The 17,915-nt window shown below is 34.6% G+C and overlaps 1 protein-coding gene across 4 annotated transcripts in view; it reads left to right on the top strand.

The window, feature by feature from the left end:
- The window catches only part of LOC149807325 (structural maintenance of chromosomes protein 6-like), a 106,130-nt gene that overhangs the window by 60,670 nt on the left and 27,545 nt on the right, over positions 1–17,915 (top strand). For all 4 annotated transcript variants that reach the window (XM_089965324.1, XM_089965341.1, XM_089965351.1 and 1 more), the window contains 2 exons: positions 7,006–7,104; positions 16,513–16,782. In XM_089965324.1, coding sequence (XP_089821450.1) covers positions 7,006–7,104; positions 16,513–16,782 — 369 coding nt within the window. The remainder of the gene's footprint in view (positions 1–7,005; positions 7,105–16,512; positions 16,783–17,915) is intronic.

Genomic DNA, 17,915 nt, shown 5'->3' with positions numbered 1-17,915 from the left:
TGTCAATGGCTGCTTGCAAGTGCTACATTCATAATTTTAGTCATGAATTTTCTGTACTTCATTGATGCTAGCTGTAAATGGCTTCTTGAAAGTGCTTAGATCTACTTTCCTTCTGGCATTGTATCTTGCAATTTGCCAACTACTGAAATGCTTCTATCGTTTGTGGTATGACAAATGCTATGTCAGTTATTACAAGTTTTAACATTCTATTTATAAACTTTCTATGTCACAAGTTACACAAATTGCACCTTCCAAAGTCATGACTATAATGTAGCATCAAGCATGTCGCAAGTTAGAATCAAGGAAGTTAGCATAAAATAATGCCTCATTATGACAACAGATGGTGCTGTGACACGTTGATTTCTTACAATACGACTACTCCCCTGACCCTAGCGACAAGAGGTTATACCACTTTATGGCATGTTAGGGCATCTTATTTAAAATATGATTCAAATTAAATTACAGCAGCTAATATCTCAGAGTATTAACATTCGGAAGAGAGGTGGCCTGCAAGTAGCACAAAACAAATTAAATGTATCAAATTGTACACAGTTAGGTGTATTAACACAACATTATATTTCTGCTAACCCTTCCCACCCCATTCTGTTTGAACATTTTGTCTGTTTAATTTACCGCTGCTGAATGGTGGCAGAATAGGGTAGCCGGTTACAATCAAGATTTAAGGCCCTAATTTTTATATATATTCTCATTCACGATATTATCAGTTTAGAGCATATTTATTATTTTAGAGTGCAGTGCAAATTCTGCTTTTTGTAGCAGTAAAGACCTCATAAGATTTGAGCAAATTGCAGATAATTGTACCTTGAGGCCATACTTTCATTTCTTCTTTATTCACGAGAGAGAGACAGAGACAGAGAGATTAAATTAGATTAGATTCATAAGTAAGTTAGTTTCTTCACAGAATATTAGAAACCGCTAGCCAGTTTCTGACTGCAGTTGTAAGATATCTGAGACGAAAGTAACAGCTACTTTATAAGTATACAAGTCATTTTAATGGGAGTTATAGGCTCTCAAGTACTATTCCTCAGATAAGACACAAGACTGGGTTTTAGAAATTGAAGCCATAGAAGTAACAGTTTGTTACTTTGTGAAAAATGGGGTCATTATGAGAAAATGGAGACACCTGATGTACCTGCTGGTGATGAGTGGTCAGTGAGCAATCAAATTGTTGTTCCTAAGTCATATAGACAGGAAATGCATAGTCTAGCCCATAAAACTCCTTAAGCTGGTCATTTTGGTGTCAGTTAGACTTATCACAAGATCCTGAATCATTTTTATTTGCCGAAAATTGAAAGTGATGTTTATAAGTACCATAGTTCTTGTAACACTTGTCAAATGGTAGGAAATCCCAATCAGAAGATATCTAAGGCACATCTGCAACATATTCCTGCATTTGACCATCTGACAAGCCATTTAACAGAAAAATGGTAGATTGTCGGTTCTTTACATAATACCAAGTCAAGCAACCAATACTTGTTGACCATAATGTGTGCGTCCTCGAGATTTCCAAAGTCTATTCCTGTCAAGAATATTAAAGCAAAAACTGTAATAAAAGTTTAGGCAATGTTTTCAACACTTGTTTGCCTCCACAAATTTGTCTAAATTTTATGTTTGATTATTTCCAACAACTTATGCATGAATTAGACATCCAACAGTTTAATTTTTCTATCTGTCACCCTGAAAGTAATGGTGCTAACTCAAGACTGTCCGAAAACAGTCTCACCTACCCAGGATACATGTATCCCATTATATTGAATAAAACCTTAAAAAAAGACAGTGATCAGTAAAAATCCTGCATTGTATAATTATCGAGTAAGATCAAGAGAGTTTTTTTCCTCATATTGGTATTTATCACCAAATGAAAGACCCCATGACTACCCTAAAACTACGAAAGACTGTCCCAAAACATCCTCAGCTACCCAGGATAAATGTAGGCAATTAAATAGAATAAAACCAAATAAAAAGACAGCGATCTGTAAAATTCTACCCTATATAATTATCGAGTAAGATCAGTAGAGTTTATTCTTTTGTTGATACTTACTGAAGACTGTCCCAAAACACACTCATCAACCCAGGATACATGTACACAGTTACAATAAATTCATGGAATATGCAGTTGTTGTGCATTTTCTTTCTCATTCTTTCTCTCTCTTTCTTTGATCATAGATAATTCACTAAACTACTTTCATATTGCAAAGAGCAGCACAATTAAAAAGTTAGAATCATGTGTCACTGCATTCATATTTCAAAAATTCTTTAAAACTTTTTTAAAATCTTTAATGTGACAAAGAGCAGCTGAATAATTGGAACCTAAGGGTGCTATATTTGTATTTTTAAAATTCTTGAACCAAATTATTAATTTTAATTGGTTTGATTATGGTAAGAATTACAATAAATAAAAGTAAAATCTCCCGTAACATCTTTTGTCTCTGATTATTTCCACTTTTCGAGACAAAAGTTTTAAAGGATGCAAACCAGTTTTAAAGTTGGTTAATTGTTTTATTTTTTATAAGTACATTCAAAGGTTGAGGTTCTGTACATTAACAGTGCAAATTAAGTACTGGAAAACAATTGTACACTAAATCTAATACTTCTAATTGCAAGTAAACATTTTTATCAGATACGAACATGATTTTCCAGTTTGATTATTTCGGTTTTTGCAGCAAAATATGTTCCAAAATGAAGATCATGATAGGAATAATAATACCTTTAAGGAATGCTTAATTTTTTTAATGTCATTTTACCAATAAACTTTTTTATGTGCTATTGATGTTGTTCTGAAATATTTTATTTTTGTGGGAGCTTTTTTACAAGAGTATCACAGGATTAGATAGACGTCAGTGAGGTGTGTCAAAACGGGTGACATACAATATGATCCTTACAACCAGGGTTCGTCTGATGAAAGCTCGTTAAGAAGAATATGAGGGAATATATCATTGTCATTTCTGATCCTTATTTTGCTAAAATAACTAAAGTTTACAAAGTAATGAGAGATACCACTAAAAAGTAGATTTCTTAAATGGTGAAGGTAAATACATAAGTGCATCAAAACTGGGGTTGAAAAAGATGGACCACCCTGCTGCAGTGTATGCGTAAGATGCTATAAATCACTTAGATCTTTGAGAAAACATATGGTTTTTAAAGACAATTAAAACTTTGTTGCTAACGTACACCTTAAAAATGGTACTGAAAGAGTTATCGACACAAAATGTATGCCGTAAGGCTCCGTGGGAAGCATTCATTATATTTGGTAAAGGAAAAACTTTAGAAATTTAGAGCACCGTCTGTTGTCATAATGCCATGCTAATCTCTAGTATGCCATTATGACAACAGATGGCGACAAGAGTTGGACAGCAAAGACGATACTGATAAAACTTAGTGTTTATATTTTTGCAAGGCCAAATCTGTATGAAAACAGCAGTTGGAATGATGTAATTGTAAAGTTTATAAACAGAATATACTAAACTTATAATAACTGACATAGCATTTGTCATACAGCAAACTACAGAATCAATTCAGTAGTTGGCAAATCACAAGATACAATAATGCAGAAGGAAAGTAGATCAAAAAACTTGCAAGCAGCCATTTACAGCTTGGATCAATGAAAAATAGAAAATTCATGACTAGAATTATGAATGTAGCAATAATGCAGAAGGAAAATAGCATTTGCAAACTGCCACGTATAATTTGCATCAATGAAAATACAATATACATTGATAGAATTATGAAAGTAGCACTTGCAAGCAGCCATTTAGAATAATACATCAAGGAAGATTAGAAAATACATGCACAGAATTATGACGGTAATCCCCCTCCATAGATAACAGGCACATGTAGATGACCGTATGCTATGCTCAACCTTGACAAGATAACAAAAATACTTCCAACCAGACTGTATGTTACGTATCAGTGAATTGTATTAAGCCTTTTCGGCCATTTCATTCTGCTCCATTTGATCAGGTGCAGGACTTATCTTGGTCTTCATGGTCTTTGTTTTGCACTACATGAATGCCTTTAAAATGCCATATCACCAATTTCATGTTTTAACTTCAAGTTTGAAGGCATTACGGTGCAGTCTTCAAAACAGAAGAAATAATGCAGTTTCCTTTTGCAAAGAAACTTTTATCTAGAATGAATCAAAGTATGGGAGTGGAGATGGTTTTATGTAGAACAAGTCAAAGTATGGGAGCGGAGATGGTTTTATCTAGAACAATTCAAAGTATGGGAGCGGAGATGGTTTTATCTAGAACAAGTCAAAGTATGGGAGCGGAGATGGTTTTTTCTAGAACAAGTCAAAGTATGGGAGCGGAGATGGGTTTTTCTAGAATAAGTCAAAGTATGGGAGCGGAGATGGTTTTATCTAGAACATGTCAAAGTATGGGAGCGGAGATGGTTTTATCTAGAACAAGTCAAAGTATGGGAGTGGAGATGGTTTTATGTAGAACTAGTCATAGTATTGGGAGCGGAGATGGTTTTATCTAGAACAAGTCAAAGTATGGGAGCGGAGATGGTTTTATCTAGAACAAGTCAAAGTATGGGAGAAGAGATGGTTTTATGTAGAACAAGTCAAAGTATGGGAGCGGAGATGGTTTTATCTAGAACATGTCAAAGTATGGGAGTGGACATGGTTTTATCTAGAACAAGTGATAGTATGAGAGCGGAGATGGTTTTATGTAGAACAAGTCAATGTATGGGAGTGGAGATGGTTAACAACCATATCCTTGACATTGTACTTTCTGCAGATGCAAAACAGCTGCTGTGGACACACTCATTTCTGAGAGTGAAGAAGGAAATTATTGACAACACACACTCCCCTTCTACAAATTAACAAGATGACTACTTGTGCAGCTCAAATCTGCCCCCTTTCTGGTTCTGTGCTAAAAAATTTTTATCCTGTTGGCATGTTCAGTTGCTGATTACATATATCAATGTAAATTGAAACATTCCAAACTGGTTCACCATGTAAATACTTTACAGATTTAGACTGAATTTGGATGCCAATACTTCTGTTGTGTCATACAGTGAACAAGCTACAGTTCTGATTGGTGGTTAATGTTTTATTCTGGACTGGAACAAACAATAACCACCAATCATAATTGAACATAACCTATTTCATTGTGTGGCACACCAGAATTGTAGCCCTTATGTTCAAAACAAGTCAACACGATATGAAGTAACAGCAAAACTTTGTGTTGAAACAGTTTTATTTGACCAGTAAATTATTTAAATCCTTCATAAGAGCAAATCTGGAATGTCTTCTTTACATTTATATAAGTTATCAGTGGCTGAGCATAATGACATAATAAAATAATCAGTGTGGAATTGGTGGAGGTGATGACAGATTTCAAAACCACATATGTTAGTCACCTTGTATTTGTAGAAAGCGAGTTGGTATTGTCAGTAGTTTATTTTGTTGGTATTTTTGGTATTGATTCTTTGACTCATGTATTGATAAGGAAAAATATTGATATATTGATTAATTGTTTCACCCCATATTATCATCACTGATGAATATCAGAGATGGTTTCAGCACTCAGCAGTTAAAAGGAAGAATGGTCTTATCTTGAATTCCTGAGAATTTTTTTGCACAGTATAGTGTCAGTCCCTTTGACAGTTTTTGTTAAACTTTTCACATTCTCTTCAAATACTTTGGTGACAAGAGAATGTGACAGGTATGACCAGCCATCAATGCTTAATTATGCAAACTTGAGAGAACCTGTTGGGAGATTCTTTTCAGTTGCATAATCTCTATAATGTGCAAAATCCCCATTACATACAATCAAGTTCAGGGGCCCCGAGTGGCCGAGTGGTCTAAAATGCTCTCCGTTATGGATCACTGCCATCTCACCTCTGTTTGCGTAGGTTCGAGTCTCAGATTCAGCCAATGTCAGTATGTGAGAAAGCTTGCCAGTAGCTTCTCTTGGGTCGGTGGTTCTTTCCTGAGTTTTTCCAGGTTCTTCCTCCGCCATTAATACTAGGCGCCATGTATAGCCTATTGTGTGCTGAAAAATGGCGTTAAACCCTACAACAACAACAACAGCAATCAAGTTCCCCATTACATTAAATTGAAACTTCCACTTCATGTAATTAACCACCTAGAAAGCCAGTAGAATCAATACATGAAGACATTTTGCATTCTCAAAGCTCAGATGTGTGTATTTGAAGCTCAAGTATGCACTCTCAATAGAACCATTTGGAAAAGTCATTTGAATTGCAGAATGAGACTATATGAATGCACATATCGAAGCTTGAATATGCAAATTGTGAAAGATAGCCAATCAGAGAAGTATTTTATATAACATGATTTCTCTCTTAATTGTACATTCAAGATTCACACTTTTGGGTATCACAAATCATCAGTTGGTTGAACTTTGACCTAATTATGACCCTTCTTAGACAAGATCCGAAGTGGCATCCACCCATGTCATAGTTAGGTTACCATCAGCAACAAAATGAGAGGATGCTTATACTTATCTGAAATAACATCATAAGAAAGGAGTTGGTTTATCCAATGGCTGGCTTCTGACTATTAGTGTAATTAATGTATTCTGAATTGTGCTGTCAGCTTTGAATACTGTTTAAAGCAAATGTTGGCAGTGTACAATGTCGTGGGTCTGCATGCATGTGCATATATGTGATGCTGACTTCGCCAGTAAAACATGGGAAAGAGACTTGATATGTTTGGGGGTTGTATATAGACGTCATGCAAAATTGTTCTAGCATTTTGATCTACTTGAGAGAGGGAGTGTAACAAAATATTGCAGAATATGCAAGATGGCTTCCATCACATATTTTAGCTTCAGTTGTTATAAAGCAGTTTATTATTTTATTTGATACTTGAATTTTTTGATCAAATCCAAAATATATTCGCTTTTGTTAATGGCTTGTATTACAATCACCAGACCTTAATTAGGTCCATACTATAGTATGCTAATCTCATATAAAGTCAGTGTAACTTATTAAGTCTGACCTTGTTATCTGCAGAGAACAGTAGAAAACATCCTGTTAATCCCAGAAGGCAGAGAGGCTCGACATGTGATGGATCCAAGCACATTACCTGGTCCACCAGTTAATTGTCGAGAGGTAGGGCTTACTCAAATATTTTTTTATTTCAGTAAACCTGCTTTAACAGACACCATATAAAGGACACTTGCTAAGTAAGGACAATTGTTTTTATCTTAAATGTATGACTATTCTTCACCACTGTCAAGGACACATATGCAAAAAGAAATTTTTTTGTGTTTCCTTGACTTTTATGTAGACAGGATTCATTGTGTTAATTTTTCTATCTGTTATATATGTAGTCGCACCATAAATCTGTATAGAAATTGGTAGCATTGTTTTATATTGGGTTTGCTTCTGATCTGATAGCTTTGGGAGTTCATTCCATAGAATAGTACCAGAGTAAGCAAAGGCTTTTTTTAAAGTATTTGTTTATGGAAATGATATTTTGCAATGATTATTTGGATTTTTACTCAGTTTAGGTCCTTGATATTGTTTTTCTGACTTAAAATATTGTGGACCAAGTTAATTCTTAACTTTGAACAATAATATGGACTTTTGGTATTCTGATCTGTATTCATGTTTCAGCCATTTCAATTTCAAGAATAGATTTCTGGATGATGTATCTGATAGTAAATTGAGGATAATTCTTGCTGCCTTTATTTGAAGTCTGTAGATTGTTTCAATATTGGTATCAGTTGTATTTCCCTAAAATGTGCATTATTAGTCCAAAAGAGAAAGAATGAATGCAGTGTAAAATAATTTTTGATAGTTGAGTGGTAGATAACATTTTATCCTCTCTAAAAGGGAAATTCCTGAGTTTACTACAGAACAAATATGTTTCATTTGCGTACACCAGTCTAGACTCTTATTGCACTCCTGAAGTTTTTCTGTGTGAACATTTTAAATTTCATTGTTAGAGATATACCATATTTACCGCATATGTTGGGACACTATTTGTTGGGACACCATAAATTAATTGACATATCATTTTTTTCAAGTCATAAGTTGTGGGACACCTTTTAAATCATTCGAAAATTACATGTCGGAAATTGCACTCCAACTGAAATTTTATTTTTTAAATATAAAACTGTACTTCAGATAAAACTCTTTAATCCACTACAGCAGCATCTCATCAACACAACCCTTCTCCTGCATACATACGGTCTATTATTTTGGTACATGAATACTTTTTTAACTTTCTCATACTGTGAAAAATTGTTAGAGGCAACACACCACCTGAAGTGGAAACTGCAAGAACAAAAGGAAGATTTTTTTCAAATCTGCACTAGTCTTGCTAATTCTCACACTTTTGATGCCCATCTTATCGTCAGTCCATCCAGGAATGCAATCAAAGTGCACTAGAGTTTCATCCATGTTAATGATCATATTGTCGGCGAAATGATCTGTTTCTCTTCTGGCCTTCACGAATTCATCACATGATTTTATTTTCTCCAGATTTTCGTAATGATGCTGGGTCATCGATGTTCGCGCACGAAGCACTATATTATGGAACTTTAAAAACTGTTCCATTGTTTCACTTTATTGTCAAACTTTTTGTGAATACTTTTGAAAAGGAACCAAAGTTAGCTTCCATATCTCGGCCGTCTTTGTATATTCAAAGCTAAAAAAAGAAATCGGCACATTTAAAAGAATGCAGTAGTTGGCATCTGAGGTCAGCTTGCTTTGCAATAAAATAACCTTTGTATTGATATCCTTTAAAAAAAATTCGGCCTCCAAGTCCAAAGTCGGCTTCCAATGTCGGCTTGCGCTTTGTAATAAAAATAACCTTTGTCTTTGATGTCTGTCGGTAAGTTCAAAGAAGTTTACTGCTGGCTGCCAGTTGTGTTTATTTACCACCAGGGCTTATATGTGCTTGGCATCTCTAGTAATAATTAATACAAAGGTGCACTGATATCTGTTGGTAAATATTAATGATACTTACGTAACCCACGCTGGTGAAAAGATTGTCACTTGCACTCAAGTGAATGTGTTTTCAAATAATGATTTTTATTTGCGAGATACTGGCATACAGTATAGTTCTCTTCTGGCCTTAACGAATTCATCACATGATTTTATTTTCTCCAGATATTCTGGGTACGCTGGGTCATTGACATCTGTGCACAAAGCACTATATTGTGTCACTTTAAAATTTGTTCCATTGTTTCAATTTATTTTCAAAATTCCCGTGAATACAGTTGAAAAGGAACCCAAGTATGCTTCCATATCTCGTCCGTCTTTGTATATTCAAGAAAAAAAATAAAAAATCGGCTCACTTCACAGAATCCATAGTCAACTTCCAATGTTGGCTTGCTTTGCAATAAAATAACCTTTGTACTGATATCCTTGACAAAATAAAGTAACCGAGGTTGGCTTCTGAGATTGCCTGCTTTGCTTTGTAATAAAAATAACCTTTTGTCTTTGATGTCATGTCAGTAGGTTCAAAGAAGGAGTTAACTGCTTGCTGCCAGTCGTGTTTATTCACCACCAGGGATTCTATGTGCTTGGTATAGTAAGGGTAATTATGTAACCCTAGCTGGTGAAAAGACTGTCACTTGCACTCAAGTGAATGTGTTTTCAAATGATTTTTTTTTGGCGAGATATTGTCATACAGTAGACTGGATATAATTCAGTCTTGATTAATTTGCACCCAACACCGTGTCATGCATGAATGGCATCTTCAAGATATCAGTTGACTATTTCCCTCTTGTATGTGATTTTGTTGGCTCCAGTTTTCAGTCGGATAACATGTTCAAACCTTTGAGCACAACCACACACAATTGTTTCTCAGTATTCATGTCAATGAACAACATGGTGTGTTGTATCGGACATAATTGATACACGCTACAGTATGGAAGCCTACGCTACTTATACGGATTTCATGGAAATATTTTATTCTTTAATGCTCGTGTTGAAAAAAGGAATAAATGATAACAACACAAGGTTAGTTTCTTTCTTTTTATTATCAATTAAGCGTTTTATTTATCTATTTTATTGCGACGTGCAGCGGAGGTGGGGAGCACAAATGCAATATAAATTTAATTCGTTTCTTAAGTCTTGGGACATATGACCAAAGTGAAAAAATGTTTCACCTTAAGTTCTGGGACAGGAAAAAAAATAATTATTTTATCGTGTCCCAACATATGCAGTGAATACGGTACAGTTCAAGATATGGATTTCTGTTCACTGATAATCTTTCCTTAGTTCCACTCAATATTACCTTGGTTTTTAGGGGATTGATAAACATGTTATTAACTGAGTATTCACCAGTATTCAACTTGATATAAATCTTCACTCAAGTTTTTGTTCAAATTTATAAAGTTAGAATCAGACTTATGCAGCATATGGATTGTTTTTGAATGTTTTCATACAGGGGCAAGTTATTTATAAACAATATAAATAGTACAGGCAATAAAATAGAAAGCTGACTATAAAAGAATATTTATAAATATTCAATTTGGTCACAAACTGTATAAATTCTAAGCAAGATACAGACCTGCCAACTCTTACGATTTTGTCATAAGTCTTATGAAAATTGCACTTAAAATACGGACTTATGGCATAAAAGCAAAAACTACAGAAAAATGATCATTGCCCAAAAACCCGGAAATTTTTTTCATTTGTGTTGATTTGGATCCGAGTTTCATATTAGAAGTAGTGAAATTGATCAGGGAATCAGATTAACTTTACAGCAGCACAGCAGATGCCTTAAACTGCACCTATTTGTTCATGCGAAGAGTCTGCATGATCAAACTGTTCATCACAGATTTCTTTTAAAATGGCATCCAGCAAGCGATTTATCTTTAAGACAAAAGGGAAAATAAGCCTCTTGAAAAGTGGTAATAATCAACACAGGAAAAATAAAATGGAATATTTAGATTCTTGTGAATAAAAAGCGGAAGGGACACAGTTAAGTTTATTGGACATCACATGTCAATTTGAGTAGGACTCGTGGCAGGAAATATGATTGCCATTGTCATGTGAAATGGAAAAAGAATTTCCAGGAAGTACGTCATGCCATTGATCTGCACAGGGTTTGGAACTAAAATTTGTGCAACTGTACTAGTGGTAAATACAGTCTACGCATACTTTACAAACTTTTCAGTTGAACATAATGTTTATCATCTCTGCATGTTCCGAATACCGAACTTTTAATTATGTTTTCCAGCTTTAAAATAGCAGTTTATGATATTTTGTTACGCCTTACTGAAAATTGGTCAAACTTATGGAAAACAATCAACAGCCTTACTGAGATGGACTCGTCAGGGTTGGCAGGTATGAAGATATAGTTGAATTTGCAACTATGTCATTCTGTGCATGTTGAAATTAAGCATACCCAGTAGATATGCAGTGTTTACCACAAATTCCCCACAGAAAAGAAAATTATTATTGTCAAAGAAGTAAACAAGTAATGTCAGATGTCAAATGACTGGCTTAAAGGACATATTCTATGCAAATGAGGCAGTTCAGTCTCCAAACTGGTGTGATTTAAGCAGTTACATTATAACTAGATTGTACGTCACATACTATAGCTATGCCCCTACCTCAAGGTCATTGTCATGGCAGTGGAAAATATAAATCAGTAACCTCTATTTTCAGGTTTACTTTTTAAACCAATGAATATATTTTAATAAAACTTTAACTTGACTTGGCAGTGTCTTACATGTTCTAGTCATATCCTCTATCTCAAGGTTAAGGTCACCACAGGGATATTGAAATTCACTAGCTTCTTTCCTTATTCAAGCTGTCATGTAACCTCTACAGATATTTTGATGAAACTTTACCCAGGTCAATACCTTGTCAAGTCCTAGGCTCAAGGCCAAGGTCATTAGTTGAGAAATGGTCATGAGACGGGCATATCATGGTTTGTTTGTGGTGCTCTTAATCACTAAGATGTAGCAATTGTAGATGTTCTGTTTCACTTTTTTTAAAATTAAAATTGAAATTAAATTTTGTGTTCAAACTAATTTGATAAGAAGTAAACGTTTGAAAATTATGATCCATGATGTTGGGAAACTAGACTGGTAGTAGGTAACAAATGAGAATGATCATAGCAGGCTTACAGTAAATAGAGTTGCTATGCACAGTCTGCGTTATAATTTTAGTGTAAATATTAAGAGAAAATTTTGAGAAAACATCAACTCAAATATAAAATCTAAGCTAGTAGGTACAGTCTTTCCATACATAATACAGTTGTATGTTGATTATTACAGAATGCTTGGAAATCCTGCAAAATATTTATAGCATAAATACATACTGTATATACTCACATGTAAGTCAGGCCCATCTGCAAACAACATACACCCAGATCTACAAGTGCATTATGTACTGGAATATCAGGGTTTCAGGTTTTTGTCCTATTGATTAGTCCTAGGAAACTGCACAGACCAGATCAGACAGTGCATTATGTGATGACAGATGTAGGTATGTGCAGTTTGCAGTTTTCAGGGTCTGTAGTGGGCCTTGAAAACCTTGAAAAATTAATTTGTCCCTCAAGGCCTTGAAAATTTAAAATATTGTCTGGGTACCTTGAAAAGCCTTGATTTTCTTGAATTGATAAATATTTTTGTTTTACAGATTTCAATAAAAAAGAAAACTATATAAAAGATAAATAAAAGAAACCTGATCTCTCGCTAAGTTTGTTCCAAATCGGAAATTTCAACAACATGCGCAGCCGTATGTTTTGAGCTTCCGATTGTTCAAAGCCTGGATGTAGTTGCAGTTTAAATTTGCGTACTATGGGAGAGAGTGCTTTATGATCTCATACACCTGGAAAAAAATATCAAGCTCTCGTAATGGCGGCTAATATGGGAAAACAAGAAACCATCAGCATGAAATCGTTTTTGACAAAAGAGGTATGTCTGAGTTTTAAAATAGAAAACTGCATAGTCTTATTTATGAAAGTAGTTTGAACCGTTTCTATTTTGGGACTGAATGGAAATAGACAATAATTGTAATGAACAAATGAATCTAAAAATATTGAAACCAGCTAAGCTGAGATAAATATTTAATATATCTAATATGAAATAGTTTACTATACCCATGCAATGTTTTTGATAAGTGATAACATAAAAGACAAAACAAATATCTTTGGGGTTTGTTTTGTTTTATGGGGGTGGTTGGAGGTTTAAATAATGATATCACTACTCAGGCCCACATTAATTTAAATTTTTGTTCTCATGAATTTAATATTCATAGGTGTGTTTCAGATGGGTTTATTGCAGGGTTTCATTTTAATATTCTAAAACCATTTTCAGGATCTCATTTTCATAGTTGGAATTATTAAAAGAGGGTTCTGTACAGTCTTCACCCCCAAAAAAAACAGTGTTAATAAGATCTTTAATATTAACATTTTTAAACTTGTTTCAGAACAAACCACAATCTGCTGAGCCTGAAATTCAGAACTCACACATCTTCAGCTCCTTCTCCAATGGTCTTGTCATATTTTGTTTCAAAGGAGGAAACATTAAAGCCAGAAATAATATGGACTCTGCACACCATCAACTTGCACAACAGTTTTTCCTCAAATTCTGGAATCAATCAGACATTCCAGCGTATGTTTCCTGACAGCAAGATTGCAAAGCTCTTTGGGCTTTCAGACAGGAAAACAAGCTGTATTGCTGCCTTGGGTTAGAACCTTACTTGACATCATTGTTGGAAGAAACGGTGAAGCCAGATGATTTTGTCATTCTTTTTGATGAAAGTATGAATAAATCACCTCAGAAGAAACAAATAGACATTGAGACCAAGACATGATAACAACATTGATTTTTTGCATGTAGGTTCCTTGGTCATGCCTCTGCATCTGATGTGATTAAAGCAATTGATGATTCCACACAGAAGCTAAACATAAGGAACATGATTCAGATCTTTATGGATGGGCCTAATAGCAATTGGTCTTTTCATGAAAAAGTCGACCTTTCATTGCAAACCAACCACAGTATCCAATTGTTGGATGCAGGAAGCTGTGGACTTAACAAAGTCCATGGGGCTTGTAAGGCTGCCATGGATGCTACAGACTGGAAACTGGATAAAATTTTGAAAGCATTTTATATATTGTTTCATGTTACTCCTGCAAGAAGAGATGATTTTGTTAAAGTGACAGGTATGTCAACCTTGCCTTTGGAGTTATGTAAACATAGATAGCTAGAAAATGTGAAAGTTGCACAGAGAATTCTGGATTTGCTTGAACCTGTTAAAAGATATGCAGAGAGTGTGATGATAGGATATGTATCTGATCCAAGCACAGAATTGTTTCAAATTGTAAAGGATGCAATTGAAGATATCTTTCTCCTAGCCAGGCTTGCATTTTTTATTTCACTATCAAAGCAAGTAAAACCTCTCTTGACAGTATCAAACAGACCAATCAATGCTTCCCTTTGCTCATAAAGATTTGAATGCATTTGCATTCAGCCTCTTGAAATGATACTGCAAGCCAGAAAAAGTGGAAGCTATCAAGTCAACAAAGGATGTGTTGGCATTTGTAGTGACTGTTTTCACAAACCATGTCATCAGTCATAAAGTAGACATAGGTTTTGTTACAGAAACAATTATTAATGAATTGAAAATGAGAAAAAAAGCAAGTGAGCTACAAATCCGTAAGTTTTGCGATGAATGTAAAGCAACATTGATATGTTTTACAGACAAGTTTATTGCTAAGTTCCCACTGCAATGCTCCTTTGTGAGAAACATGGCATGTCTCGATCCAGAAGTAATTTTTGTTAGCAAAGCAGAAGCAGACTACTCACTGTGCTCATCAACAAGAGAAGATATTACATCACAAAATGTGATTCTGTCCTCAGAGGATTTTCTTCTTTTGTCGATCAAGCTGTCAGCAGTGGGTCTCTGAGCTCATTTTCTAGGAAAACAAATATATTTGATAAATTCTTTTATGACAGACTTGCATGTCAGAAAGAATATATTCATCTGTGGCCAGTTAAAACATTTCTTCTTTTGTCTCATGGACAGGCTACTGTTGAAAGAGATTTTTCCATCAACAAAGAGTGTGAAGGTGTAAATATGAAAGAAAGGACTCTTATTGCAAGGAGATTTATTGTTGACAGTGTAAGAAATGCTGGTGGAATACACAGATTGATATAACACTAAAAATGCTTATAAATGCAGGCAGTGCATATAGTAGGTATAGCATGCACTTAGACGAGCAAAGAAAAAACCTTGAGCAAGAGAGAAGAGGACAAAAAAGAAAAGCACTGGATGAGGAAATAGCAGAGTTAAAGAGAAGAAAGGCATGTACTGAAAAAGACATTCAGGCAATGACAGCTGCTGCTGATGATTATGCCTTGAAAGCAGAGACACACAGGAAAATTTCCGTCATCACAACATCAAATAGTTTGAGGAGAAGAGTGAAGGACAAAATCACTGAACTTGGAGCACTTGAAAAACAGGTTGATGACAAGCTACAAGAATTAAAAAATTCACTATAAAATATTGTGGACTTTGTAAATACTGTAGCATAGACATTTTAAAATAAAAATTGTTCAGTGACTGTACAGATGTAGGATGTGTAGTATAATGGGAATGATATCAGTGATCATACTCTTGACTGTCTTTAAAATAAAAAAATTTGCAAAGAAATTTTGCATATGAAGTATAGTAAGTATTAACTTGTGTATTTTTCATTTCTGTATTCTTTAAAATCAACGTAATAATGCACCTTGAAAACCATGATTTTGAACCTTGAAAAACCTTTGAAAATTCTGAAAGAAATATGCTACTAACCATGAGTTGAATCCAACTTACAAGCAAGTATGTATGGTATCCAAGAAGGGTACTCCAGCTGGACCATGTATGTGTGCAGACATATGTCCATTTCCTGCAACTGTGAGATCAAGATAATGGATCAGTCAACTCCATCAAATGTTGATTACTTTCCAGCATGTATAAGCTGGAAAGTACACAAGAGTGAAACAGGGAATTAAGTTGATATTTCAAAATGTACTTGTAGTAATAGATATTCAAGCGTTAGTTAAATATTAATTTATAATTATAGGCCCAGTCCTTTGTTTTTCTATACCCACCCTCCCCCACCCCCATGCCCCGATTTTATTGGCAAGACTGAATCTCTGAATTAATCAGACATTAAATTTAAGACCTTAAAGTGAAACTATTGCTTTCACTGAGAGTAATCAATGCTCCAGAGTTGAGTGTGTGTGGTTGACAAATATATATATATAAACGAATCATGTAGCAAACCATTGGAAATGCATGTTTATATTTGTCAGGTCCTGAATATAGACAAAATGTGAATGATAAATTATGGATATTTATTCTGCATGGAGGCTTTTTATTTTGTAAAAACAAAAGCATAGGAAAGACTCACACATGAAAACTACAAAACTGTAACAGTCATATTGCTCACAGACATTTACAACTGTAAAAAACGCTGTGTGAGAATTCTATATTATTTGATACTTTTGAATAAATTTGACAAATTGATCAGTTAGTTACCAGACTTATTTCACCATACAGGCTTTCACACTTCGAGGGGATCAGGTGTTCTGCCACCCAACTTTACGGTATTATTCTAACATGATGGACAAGCCAAAGTTTTTGACGTCAAATGTGGAGGAAGACATTAAGACACTGGAGGCAGAACTTCATGAAGTTCAGGCAGAGCTGCAGGTAGTCCATCAGCAGAAAGGAGAGCTTGGGGCAGATATCCGTCGAAACCAGCTTGAAGAACGCAAAGCTGAAACACAGCTGATGAGAATCAGAGAAAAATCCAGAAAAATTAAGCTGGTTTGTATCTTATTTTGGTATGTGTAATGCACACTGATGTATAATGTGCACCCTGATTTTTGACCCAGAATGAGAGGCAAAACTTTAGTTCTGCCATATAATGTGCATTTGATGTAAGATATTCTAAAGTCTTGATAATTTTGCTCATTTTTAAAGGTACAGTATTGATTTTATGGATGTCCCTCAAAAGAGCTGTGATGGAGTTCATTGTAATCCATCATATCCTTCAAATTCATCTTCATTTTTATCACTCTTAAAACATCATTGTATATCCATGTGTCATCATTCTAGGCATTGCTGCATACTAGCTCTCATCTTCATCTTCATCCTCACATTCTGGGTGGTGTTCATGCTTGCCAACAAGCTGTTCCTTATAGAGTCTGTATTGATACTTTGACTGTATTTTTCAGATTCAAGATTGAACACAGGTTGCTGTATGAATGTTTAGGTCCATTTATTTATTTGGACTAGCATGGCATCCTCTAAAATATATGTCCTCTCCAACCTAGAATTTTCCAAAAACAATGCTTTGTAATTATGTTTGTCACATCAAAGCTTTGTAATTATGTTTGTCACATCAAAGCTTTGTAATTATGTTTGTCACATCAAAGCTTTGTAATTATGTTTGTCACATCAAAGCTTTGTAATTAAGTTTGTCACATCAAAGCTTTGTAATTATGTTTGTCACATCAAAGCTTTGTAATTATGTTTGTCACATCAAAGCTTTGTAATTATGTTTGTCACATCAAAGCTTTAGCAGGTGCTGATTACCTTTATAAACAAGAGATTGAGTCAATTAAACATTGCTCACAGTATTGTTACAAAGAAGTATCAGTTAAAGTGGTCTAAGATGGGAAACAAAGAACCAAGTTTGTTTTCTGAAGAAAAGTAAATAAATTGCAAATTTACATACACAGAGCAAGATAACTATGTTTAGCAAAGCTCTAGCAGGTGCCAGTTACCTTGAAAAGACCACACTGAGTCATTGAAGCACTAATTGCTGTATAGTCACAAACAAATGTAAAATGCTATAATCTTAGGTGAGAAATAAAACTATGAACCAAATTTATTTCTTAGGGAAGAAAGTCTTGCCAATTTCATACCTTAATTTATTATTCTGTCCACAATAGTGT

The sequence above is a fragment of the Sinohyriopsis cumingii genome, chromosome 1, assembly GCF_028554795.1.
Source record: "Sinohyriopsis cumingii isolate HCF-2022 chromosome 1, ASM2855479v2, whole genome shotgun sequence".
NCBI lineage: Eukaryota > Metazoa > Mollusca > Bivalvia > Unionida > Unionidae > Sinohyriopsis > Sinohyriopsis cumingii.
This window is presented reverse-complemented; position numbering and strand designations above follow the sequence as displayed.